Source organism: Drosophila albomicans, chromosome 3 (assembly GCF_009650485.2).
Source record: "Drosophila albomicans strain 15112-1751.03 chromosome 3, ASM965048v2, whole genome shotgun sequence".
Lineage (NCBI taxonomy): Eukaryota > Metazoa > Arthropoda > Insecta > Diptera > Drosophilidae > Drosophila > Drosophila albomicans.
The window spans coordinates 46902611-46915563 of NC_047629.2; the positions used below are offsets into that span (position 1 = coordinate 46902611).

At 31.6% G+C, this 12953-nt stretch overlaps 1 protein-coding gene across 15 annotated transcripts in view; it reads left to right on the top strand.

Annotated features, from left to right (window-relative positions):
- The window catches only part of LOC117570654 (hepatic leukemia factor), a 72944-nt gene extending 61818 nt beyond the window's left edge, over positions 1-11126 (top strand). For 3 of the 15 annotated variants that reach the window (XM_034252434.2, XM_052004531.1, XM_034252438.2), the window contains exons 2-6: positions 3617-3658; positions 6483-6628; positions 8031-8256; positions 8818-9059; positions 9127-11126. In XM_034252434.2, the coding sequence (XP_034108325.1) occupies positions 3617-3658; positions 6483-6628; positions 8031-8256; positions 8818-9059; positions 9127-9213 (743 nt within the window). In that variant the 3' untranslated portion in view covers positions 9214-11126. Of the gene's footprint in view, positions 1-3616; positions 3659-6482; positions 6638-8030; positions 8257-8802; positions 9060-9126 lie in introns of all 15 variants that reach the window. The other 12 variants (XM_034252435.2, XM_052004532.1, XM_034252428.2 and 9 more) reach the window with 7 other exon arrangements.
- The last annotated feature ends 1827 nt before the right edge of the window (positions 11127-12953 follow it).

The following is a 12953-nucleotide window of genomic DNA, read 5'->3' on the forward strand; positions in this document are numbered from 1 at the left end:
TCTCTTTTTTAGCTGTTTTTTGATTACGTTTTAATTTTAGCTACCTGACCACGCCCCATCTCACATACCGCCCGCTTTTCGTGCCGCTGCGTGCTCGGCATACTTGCAGGCAATAGTTTTTTGTTTTTTTTTTTTTCCTCGCTGTATTTATTTAGGTTTCGGTGTCTGTTTGCCGTTTTATGGCAGCGGTTGTTGTGTGTAATTTTATAGCGAGCGCGTTACTGTGACTATGATTATCATTATCATTATTTGCGACTGCTTCCTTATTTTAGCTAATTAACTGCACGGCGCCAAACAGCTTTGACTTCAGCATTAGCTGGCTTTCTTTTCACTCTACTCCAACATACAAAATTGGGGTTAATTTTACTCCACATCTTTCTCTGAAATATATGTTAAACTTGGGCGTGGCTGAAACAATTTTGCTTGCTTTATATTCACTTTCCCAGTTTTTTATCATTTAAACTATTGCAAAATCAATTGCAGCTGATTAAAGTATGCATAATATTGAATGAGTATTTTTGTGGGCTGAGCTCAGCATAATATTTAATTAGTATTTTGTATATGTAATATATTTTCAGTATATTCTTTTGACCCTAATAGATTTAATCAGCATTTTTCTGCATAGTATTTATTAAGTTTTTTTCAATATATGGGTAGCCATAAAATTTAATCAGAGTTTTGTCTTCATAATATTTATTCAGTATTTTTTTTAGTCTCAGTATTTTGTATGTATTTAATCAGTATTTTTTGGGCTGAGTTCAGTATTAAACTTTATCAGTATATGCATAGTATTTATTCAATATATTTTCAGTATACTGCAATCAGTATTTCTTATGGCCAGTATTTATTAGGTATTTATTTTTGTCTCAGCTTCCCATTAAATTTAATCACTATTCAGTTTTTTCAGTGCAGCATAATATTTATTCAGTATTTTTTATGCATAATATTTACTCATTATTTATTTTAGGTTCAATACTTTTTATGCAAAATATTTATTCAGTACTATTTTGTGAACTTAGTTCAACACAACATTTTATCAGTATTTTCATGCATAGTATTAATTCAGTATTTTTTGTTTACCTCAGTTCAACATAATCTTTTATGAGTATTTGCATTATATTTATTCAGTATTTATTTTTGTGATGTCAGTATTTTGTGTGAATAATATTTATGTAGTATTTTTTACCTCAGTTCAGCATAATATTTTAACAGTATTTTTGATTCATTTTTATTGATTCAATATTTGTTCCTCACTTCAGTATAAAATTTAGTATATTTTGTGCAAAATTCTTAATCAGTATTTTTTGTCTCAGTTCAGTATAATACTTATTTAGTATTTTCTTTACCTCAGTTCAGCATAAAATTTAGTATATTTTATACATTATACTTATTCAGTATTTTCTTTGCCTCAACTGAACATACTATTTAGTATATTTTATGCATAATATTTGTTTAGTATTTTTCTTGTGGTCTCACTATAATATTTAATCAGTATTTAGTTTAGTTTTTGGGCTCAGTTCATAGACTTTCGTCGGCTTAACAACCCGGAAATCACAAAATGCCCAAAGCACATTTTTCCCACACATAATTAATTTTACACTCACTCGAGTAGGAAAAAACAACAGCAACAACAACAACAACAATGTTGGAAAAAAGAGTAAAATTAAGCATAAAAAGTGCTACATAAAAAAGACTATGCAAATGAGTTCGCAAATGCGGAATGAATGCAATGCACACCAGCAAACGCAACAGTAACAACAACAAGAGTACTACTAGCAACCACAGCAATCACAACAATCACAGCAACAACAACAATCACAGCAACAACAACAACAAGTAGAGAGACAGCACAACAATCGAAAGTGTTACACTTTCTGCACTTCAGCAAAAAGGCAGTCAAACAAAACAAGAGCCAGCCGAGCCATAAACGAGTGCCATGTAATACAACGGCCAACAGCAACAAGTACAACAACCAGCAACAACAACCAGCAACAACAACAACCGACAACAAGTAACGGCAACAACAACAATAATGCAGCTAAAATTGCGGCAATTGCGCCATCGCCTCAAAAAGCGTCGCGACTTGCGACGAATGCGCAAGCAGCGAAAGATAGTGAAAGAGAGAGAGCAAGAGAGAGCGAGAGAGAGAGAGTGGGCAATAGCGAGGCAGGTGAAAGGGGCGTGCAACAGCGAGTACTCGCTTTGTACGTGCCTCACACTCCAACCAACCAACCAACAAAAAAAAAGCTCAGCTCAGCTCGTTGCATAATTTCCAGATACCGCCTGAAAACGTAGCTGACACGCTGCTGAAAAGTCAGCTGTCGCTGATAGATAGAAGAGGAATACTCGCTATTCTACTACGACGCTATGACGTAGACGTAATAACTTCGATGTCAATGTCGCGGTCTTTTGTTCAACATCGTGTTCTACTTTGTGCATAGAACGTCGTTGATTGCTTTGGGGAAAAACGGGTTTTGAATTTCATTCAATTCGAAGTCGGTTTTTTTTTGGCATTTTGTTTCAAGCGAGTTGTTTTTTCGGCTTGCTATCGTTTGTTGTCTGCTTACAGGAGATTTAACTCTCACTTTCATTTTAATACAAAGCGTGATTTCCAATGAAATCAAGCAAAGCGGCAGGAAGTTGATTTTTATTGCCTGCCAAAACGGATGCGAAAGCAATTTTAAGCTTTAAATAGCTAAAGGGTAGAACTTTGTTTATTATAAAATCCAACGATGTTGTCACAACTCCACCAACAAAAAAAAAAATGTCAAAAAAAAGCGCAGCTTCATGCTAAATGGAAACACCACAAAAAAGTGAAAGTTTAATGCCGCATTAAAATAATAATAAAAACACAACAAAAAAAGAAGCATGGTCCACTAAAAATTGTGACCAACTCTCGTCAGTCCATTAACACAACAAAAGAAGCCCGAGGGCTAACAATTTCATCTATGAAAACAATAATAATAATAATAACAGTAATAATAATAATAATAGATGCCCATTCCGCATTTCATTTTCACCCCGAAAACGCCATAAATTTCATGATGTCGTAGGCCCGCGCCCTGAAAAAAGATCGCGTTGAGCATTTCTAATGAAAGTAAATAAGCGGAAACCAAATGCAAAATAGTCACGAAAATTATGCAAATTAATTTAATTACAAATGAGAAACTCAGCAAACCTCCAAAAAAAATACAAAAAATGCCCATAAAAAGTGCGAGGGCTCGATTCAGTTTTTTTTTTTTTACTTTGTGAACTGAGTTTGACCCACTTAAAATGGCAAGAGAGAAACTGTAACCAGTTGGATGGCGAGGAGATCCCGAATGGACTTAAGTCATCGTCAAGTTGTCGTCGTTGTTGTTGTGTCTAAAAATAAACCCTGAGCCAGATTCTCTCTGCTGCGTGTGAAAGTGACAGCGACGACCCAAAAGATACAAGATACAATTGTATCTTCTGCTTCTGCTTTTGATCCTCCCTTTTGCCTTTGTTATAAGTGTTTTTTGTATGCTTTGTTTCGTTTGCGTTCGATCTTTTTTGTTTGTTGTATAAAAATAATGTGATCTATAGACTATCTGATCTATCTACTATCTTCTTTTTCATTTCTCTTCTGTTTTTACAGGCAGGAAATCTCCATTTTTGGGTTTTATTTGCAAAGCAAACGGTAAATTTTTCGTCCAATCTTTTGTTTTTCTTTGTTTTTTTTTGCTAAAAAAATTGTTTTTTTTGTTTTCCGATCATTTTTAATTGCTTGCCGTCTGCTTTTTATCGTTCATTTATTTATCATTATTTTTGAAATTTCCTTCCGAAACAGGAAAAATATCAATAACTTTTTTGTTGTGTTTGCCTTGCCTTGTTTTTTCTATTTATTTGTCCATTTATCATGTGGCGCTTTCGGTTTCTCGTGACAAAAACACGAAACCAGCATCAGTTAAGCGACTCCTAAAAAAAAAGTTTCCCATGCATAAATCCTAGCGTTAAATATCTTCTCTTTCTCTCTGCCCGCTTAAATCAAATGCAAATGCTTAATTAAAAAGCCAAATGAAAAGTTGCTCATACGCCGTGTGAGCCGCAGTCGCTGCATGCAGATTTGCAAGTCCTAATTTTTGTTAGCATATCTCTCTCGCTGTTGTGTGTATTTTTGCTATTACTTCACAATCACAACATGCAACAAGCACTTTTTTTTATCTTCACTTACTTACGCTTCGCTGCCAACGGCAAACGGCATTAAAGAAAAGCAAATGAAAAAGAAAAAGAAAAGAAAATATTACTTCACTGCCACAGACCAGAAATGTGGCCGCAAAGTTGGCATAAAATTTCGCAATAGTTGGTAAATCGCCTAAAAGCAACAGTAACAGTAAAAACAGTTAAAAGAAAAAAAGTTCGCAAATGAAAGTGAGAGTGAATAAGAAAGCGGAAACTAATGCAAGCGAAACCAGCAACCAGCAAAAACAACAACAACAAAACTCTGCACGACGCAAAACTGGTTTCAACTGCTGCCGACGTCGACTGCAACGGCGACTGCGACGCAAACAGCGGCAGCGGAGCAAACTCGTTTGGCGCTCAGCTCACGCTCAGCTGCGTCTGCGCAGCGACAACTCGTAAAAGAAGCTTTTTGAGAGCGTCGACGACGATGAAAATCGGTTGAAAGCTGAAATTTCACTTTCGCTTTTTTTTCGCTTCCTCTTTGTTTGCTTTGTCTGCACGCTTCCTTCCCTCTCTCTCTACTGCGCATACGCAGCAATGTAATAGTCTCTCTCTCTCTCCCTCTCTTTGTCTATTTGTTTGCTTGGCCATTTTTGGGGCGCATGCGGAAATCGTGTTCACCATAAGAATTGCCAATTTTATTTGTCTACACTACGTAGTTTTGTATTTTTATATAATACGAGTAGAAAGAAAGAAAGAAAGAAAAATGTCGAGTACTCTGTCAAGTGCGAAACGCAGTTTGACCCACTTTGCAGCTGTCCAAGTAGTGCTCAGTACTCAGTGCTCAGCGCCCTTATCATGCGCTGCCTGCTACTCGGACTTCTGCTCGTCTTTGCACTTGTAAACATTTACAACGAAATAAATTCTAATGGCAAAAAAACAAAAAAAGAGACGTTGGCGCCCTCTTATCAACGCTGTCTACGTATGATTAATATTTGTAGCTTGTAACTGCTGCAAAGCAAACAACAACATAGTAGTATATTTAGTATACTATATGCTGCCCTTGGCATTCAAGTACTTATCTTTTATACGCATTGTTGGTATATTTACATATGCACTTAGTATATTTATTTAGTACTCTATATACTATATATAGGGTGTTTACACACATGTTTAGTATTTTATACTATATGCTGTCATTAGCCTTCAATACGGACTATTGGTATATTTATATAGTATATTTAGTATACTATATGCTGCCCTTGGCAGTACTTATCTTTTATACGCATTGTTGGTATATTTACATATACACTTAGTATATTTATAGAGTATAATTTATATACTACTCCCACTACTACTACTACTGTTCTTGGGCTTCTTATACTTATTGTTAGTATACTTACACATATATTTAATATACTATATGCAGCCGTTGACTTTCATTAATTTATATTTTATATGCTTTTTTGGTAAATTTACAAATATGTATATTTAGTATATTTATATAGTATAGTTGACTTAATATACTATATGCTGCCCTTGGCATTCAAGTACTTATCTTTTATACGCATTGTTTGTATATTTAATTTAGTATATTATATATACTATATTTTGGTATTGGCCTTTGTTAATATATCTTCTATACGGACTGTTGGTATATGTATATAGTATATTACGTATACTATATGCTGCCCTTGGCATTCGAGTAGTTATCTGTTATACGCATTGTTGGTATATTTACATATACACTTAAATTATTTATATAGTATAATTAATATACTATAGACCAGATACGGCGTTTACATACATTTTTAGTATTTTTTATATACTATATGCTGTCATTGGCCTTTGTTAACGTATCTTGTATACATACTGTTGATATATTTACATAGTATATTAAATATACTATATACTCAGTATATTTTACTTAATATATTATATACTGTCTTACTTATGTTTTATATACATTTTCGGTATATCTACACATATACAAATACAGTATATTTATGAAGTATATTTAATATATTACTATATACTGTACTTGGCATTCGTTAACTCATGTATTATTCACATATTGTTGGTATATTTCACACATATTTCTATTGAGTATATTTAAAATACTATACTATAATATACTAATTAGTATACTATACTGCCATTGTTAGTATATTAACACATATATACTCAGTATATTTATATAGTATATTTCAAATACTATATATTACCCTTGCCCTTTGTGTACTTATCATTTGTACGCATTGTTGTTATATTTACACACGTATATTTAGTATATTTATATAGTATATTTAATCTAATCTCTTATACGTTTTGTTGTTTTGCAGGCAAATCCACATCGAATAGCAAAGAAATCATCTGCCCGGATGACAAATACAAGGAGGAGGGCGACATTTGGAATGTTGAGGCGCAAACGGCATTTCTCGGCCCCAATTTGTGGGACAAAACCTTGCCCTACGATGCTGACCTCAAGGTAACACAAGTTAGTATCATATTCATCGCTGCGTAGTGGCTGCGTCTGTTTTATCTCCCCCCTTCCCCACCCCAAAAATACACTTAATACAACATTCCTAAAAAAAAATCTACCTCTCAACTCAAAATGAAACAAATTTGCAATTGAAACAGTTACACACACAAACACAGACACAAACATCAAACATGGAAATTAACCTCAATTTGGTGCTTAACTAGTGCGAGAATTGTATTCTCATCATATCGTATATAGACCTATGTGTATATATTTATATAACATATTCTGTACAGTTTTGTGTGGCTCTCAATCTAACAAATATTACACAAATTAACATCACAGTGATTTTTAATTACTTCCAATTATTCTACTATTTAAACAACTTTTACAATTTTACTACTTAGCAATGGAAAAAGGAAATTTGACATTTGATCGATAAGAAACAGATTCTATAGATTAACAAGTCTTGAAATTAAAGATTATAATCTTGTTTTATGAATAGGAAAATCTAAACACCGGAAATTAGATTCTAATTTTAAAGGAAGGAAATTCTAACATGTTAAGAAACAAAAATAAAACTCTTTCCTTTGAAGATCGAGTAGTTCTTAAATCAAGATTTGCATTATTATTTTCAATCTAGAAGAAAACATTCTTAAATCAAGATTTTAATCTTAAAATAAATGAAAATCTTAAAATTCAATTTTAGCATTAAAAATCTTGATTTATGATTGTTTCAAGCCAAATTTCTTATTTCAAGATTGTTCGTTCTAAGATCGAAAACAAATTTTAAACTAAGATTCTTTTCAATCTAGATTTTCTCCTCTCTGTGTGGATAGAAAAAATCCCACCAAAATTAAAATTAAAAAGAAGTACTTTTGAGTTTGTTCTATTAGCGAAATTCGAAAATAAAAGAAATTCTTAATTTTTGAAGGAATTGAAGTTAACAGTTTCAAAAAAAAAAAATTGATTTAAATTTTGCTTCTATTTCAAATACTTTAACTTAAATTAATTCAAATTCGAAGAACTGTTAGCTGAATTTGAAATTAATAGAAAATTTTCGTAATTGAGGTACTTAAAAATAACAGTTTCAAAATACATTTAAATTTATTTAAATTTCTTAACAATTTCAAATTCACGATCTTCAAAAACTGTTCAGTTTTTCCTTTTAGCATAATTCGAATTCGAATTTTAATAGGAATTAAATTTTTAAGAAGTAATTGAAAATCGCAGTCAATTTCTACACAAACACATTGCCAAAAATGGGTTTATTGTTTGCTGTCACTGTTTCTGTTGCCATTTTGCGTGCTTTTTGGTGATGCATTCCTCTTTAAAAACTACTCTGAACTTGAACTACAATTTGCAAACACACACAAATCTTTGTGTCCGTCTCTTCTCGCACCGACAGTATGCCGATCTAGACGAGTTCTTGTCGGAGAATAACATACCAGATGGATTGCCGGGCACACATTTGGGACACTCGGGAGGTCTGGGGCATCGCTCCGATTCGCTGAGTCATGCAGCGGGTCTGTCGCTGGGTCTTGGGCATATAACCACGAAACGCGAGCGATCGCCATCGCCATCGGATTGCATTAGTCCTGACACGCTAAATCCGCCATCCCCGGCCGAATCAAGTAAGTAGAGAGCGGGGAAAACAATAAAGTATCGATTAATCGATTAATTCACCCGATAGTAAAACCCTTTCATTAACGAATTTTGATTTCTTATTATATATATTAAAACACAAATGGAATGGACATTGCGCCTAAAATTAACTTTGACTTTTGATATGATTTAAATGTACATTGTTTTTAATATACTTTTTTGATTATGCTTAAATATCGACTATAATCCATATGCAACTTTTCCATCTAGTGAATTCACCGTCCCAAAGAATCGATAGATTTATAAAAAAAAGAAAACAAGAAAATGTTTTTGCTCATGTTTTATCAAATGCTAAATGTTAAAGGCTGATTACATTCCAATTTGTGCAATTTCGAGGCAAATTTTGTATTCCTCTTTCTGATTTCTGATTTCTTCATTTCTATTTAATATATTCTTCTTTAATTTTATTTTGATTTCTCTATTTTTTTCTCTATTCGTTTTTGTATTATTGTGTGCGCCATTGTTTATTGATTTAATTTAGCACGAACAGTCTGTGAAACATTGTTAACATTTAGTATTTGATATTCCAGCATTTTCATTCGCATCGTCGGGGCGTGACTTTGATCCGCGCACCAGAGCATTCTCCGATGAAGAGCTCAAACCGCAGCCGATGATTAAAAAGTCACGCAAACAATTTGTTCCAGATGAGCTCAAGGACGACAAGTATTGGGCGCGTCGACGAAAGAATAACATTGCTGCCAAAAGGTCACGGGATGCGCGTCGGCAAAAGGAGAATCAGATTGCGATGCGTGCACGCTACTTGGAAAAGGAAGTGAGTACTATCGAACGTACTATCGGTGTAGAACTATCGAATAACTTTCTCTCTCTCTTAATTGTAGAACGCAACACTACATCAGGAGGTTGAGCAGCTAAAACAGGAGAACATGGACTTGCGTGCACGTCTATCGAAATTCCAGGATGTGTAATGAAAAATGTGACGAAACCACAACAACAACTACAACTACATTATAATAATAATTATGATAATATAATAATATAATTGATAAATACAAAAAAAAACAAGAAAACAAAAAAACGTTATAGTAAAGCAGACATGAAAAAAAAGTACACTATACAAATATTGAAGCATTGAAAAGTGTTTCGCTATAAATAAAAGTTAAATACATACATATATATGATAAGCAGACACACACACATCTATACCAACACATACACACACACAAACATTTGTAAGCAGCGATTCCTGTGTGATCGCATATTTATTTTAAACTTAACGTAAAACTAAATGCAAATTAACTACAACTAAAACTAAAAACAAAACAAAAAAACATTTAACTTTACATTTTAGTGTAGCGTAAAAAGGAAACTTTTCAACACACACACACACACACACACACACATTGAAAAAACTATCGCTAAAAAGTGCAAAACTAGTTGCAAAACATTTTGTTTTTAATTGACAAAAACTGATCCTGATCCACATTTAAATATTGTCTAGACTCTAGAGTTGTTAATTTTTGTTATTAGTTTTTAATACCAAGTTCAATTCATTCATTTCACACACACACAAACACACACACACACACCCAGAGAGACAGAAATTTCTGATTTCTTGATTTTCTTCTTCAACTTTATTTTGTTGTTAAGTTTTGTTAGTGAATTTTACCACATAATTAATTTTATTTTTGCTTTCTTCTTCTAATCATCTAAATCAATCAATCACACACATATTGTAAATAATTTTGTTGCTTTCTTCAAATTTGACTCAATGATAACAAGCAAAATAATAAATAAAAAAAAAACGAAAAAACTGGAAAAGGAAAATCCCCAAAAAAAGAAAAACAATTATAAAAAACCACAAAAAAAAATAAAGAACGAAGGAAAGAAAAACTACTAAAATTAATACAAAATAAAATAAAACCATTTAGAAATGAGCAAAGAACTTCCCTCCTCAGTTGCCTCCCCGCTAGGCAGCTGTTAGTTTAAGTGAGCTATGATTTTTATATATACGATAAAGATGAGAGGAATACATAATTAAAATGGCAGCAGACCATGTGAAACTATTATTTTATAGTTTTTGTTATTTGTTAATGGAAAAACAAAACAATAAAATCGATGAGAATAAACATTTAAACAACAAAATAGCAGCACTAACCGTAGTCAGAGAAAGCATATGCTTCGATCCTTACTATATATATATATATATACACTATATAACTGAACCCCACTCAGACTATAGAAAGAAAACCTTTTTCGCACACTATTTTCTACTTTTATTATATTTCTATTTTCTCTTAGTTGCTTTATTTTTTGTTTTAACTAATTTGTTTGGTGTGATTTTGCAAAGATCTTAAATCTTATACATAATTATTATTATTATGATTATATATTATTATTATTATTATTATTATAAATATCATTATTTTTATTATTACTGTTTAAGTTTTATTAATTTTATTTGTTAAACATTGAGTTACATTTACCTGCATATTTTTAGCATTTTAAGCTAACCACATAAAAGCAACAACAAAAAATATATAAAAAAAAAAAACAAAAACAAAACGTTAATTAAGCATAAAAACAAAACAAATTAAATAAATTTTATACGAAACTCTGAAAAACAAAATTCATTTACAATTTAAACAAGTTTTCATGAAGCGATTTATGTTTAAGCAATTCTTTACAAATTTCAATAAGTTTTATTTATTTTTAATGAGAAAAACTGTGCAAAACAAACTATAACAACAACCATTCGAAGAATAATAGATTGATAAATGATGAGAGAAAAACAAGAAAGAAAGAATGAAAGAATGAAAGAGCAAGCAAACAATTGTGTAATAATAAAAGTCTAAGCGTTGCTTTCAAATATTGAAAATGATTTTTTTGGTTTACATTTTGTTTTCATTTGGTTTTACTTTCCTCCCTCAATCCTCACCCCAGATATACAACAAAAAACTAAAAACTAGAATACAATAAAAGGATCTCACAGCAAGTAAAGAGTTAGCAAATGCCATAAACAAAAAACAAAAAAACAAACAAACTAAAAATACGTACCCGAAACTAACCCTAACGATAACTAAAGAAAAGGCAATTACAAAAACACATTTACATTAAACTTTACATTGATATACGAAAATAATTAGATGATGTTTATCCACGGGCAACGAGCACCTAGCAAATAGTTGAACTTGAACAACTTCCGAGATTTATACAAAAAACAAATAACTAAAAAACCTCTTAAGTTCTCTCCCAAGATAACATCAAAAAAACAAACACCCCAACTAGAAATTAACCTTAAGCCTTTTGCACTGCTAAGAAACCACCTAGAAGAAGAAGAAAAACCCTTAAACTCAAATGAAAAAGAGAGAAAAATAAAATAACAATTAAAAAAATTACTCGTATCATTGGTAAAAAAACAAAAAAAAAGTTGAGTCAATGCTTGAGCTTCGGTTGTTTTGTAAAGTGACACAGAAAATATACGATAACTATAACTATAATGATAACATTAATGATAACGATAACGATAACGTTTACTACCGTAGAACATTTAGCCCAATAAAAAAATCCACAAAACTAAGCAATTGCTACATATTTGTAAAAAAAACAAAACAAAAATCAATTAACAACAACAAGAAAACAAATCGTGTTATATTTATATAAAGAGATATTAGTTAATGATAACGATAACGATAAATGATAAATGATAAGATCAATGCGCATAGAGGTGAAAGTAGTTGAGTTTGTTGCTAGCCAAAAACGGCTTGCGAGTGTGACCCTAACACGCAGTGTGACCGTAGCACACACACAGCACATTTAGTATTTTTTTCGTTTCGTTTCGCGTAGTTTGTAGTCGGCTAAAAGTTAATTAAACTTCTGTTGGATTACAATAAAAACAAGATTAGAGAAAATCTTTTACTTTCTACTATTTTAAAAATTATTGTAGCATACTTTCGGGCTGCGCTGTTTGGGTAACTCGCACAGCCTAAAAGCGAGCAACACTAAAAGCAAATAAAGCAGCTCACAAAAAAAAATGAAAACTAAAGTGAAATCTAAATAAATTATACACAAGTTTTATGCAACGAGTTTGTTGATAGATTTCATTTTGATTTGTTAGTGATCGATTTTGATTAGGTTTTTTGATAATTTAATCAAGCATATGGTATTAAAATATGTATTCTCTGAATAAGAATGTTCCGTAACAAAAAAATGTAGACTTTAGCAACAAAATGAAGACGATAAAACTGAAAGTAAAAAAAAAGAAAAACCTTTTGTTAAAAAAAAGAATGAATGAAAATAAAACGAAATTATGTCTAATATACAATACATATATACATATATATATATTTATTATATACAAACAAAAGATGATTAAATATATATTATATTATATATGAATTACATGAAATTATATTATTGTAATACTAATTAGTTGGGAGTAACTTCTGTAGATAAATTCAATATATATTGTAGCTGATGATTTTTTATAAGTACTTACATACCAACAACAACAAAGCATACTTAGTATATAAATTAAAATACCATATTTAGTATATATTATATACCACATAGAGCAATGGAGCTGTTGCGCATCGTAAATCGTAGGCAGGGTTAAAAATAGTAACTAAAGACACAAATTGTTGCAGTGCAAAGCAAAATGAAGCAAATCGCGATATCGCAAAACATTTAGCTACAAGAAACGTATCTA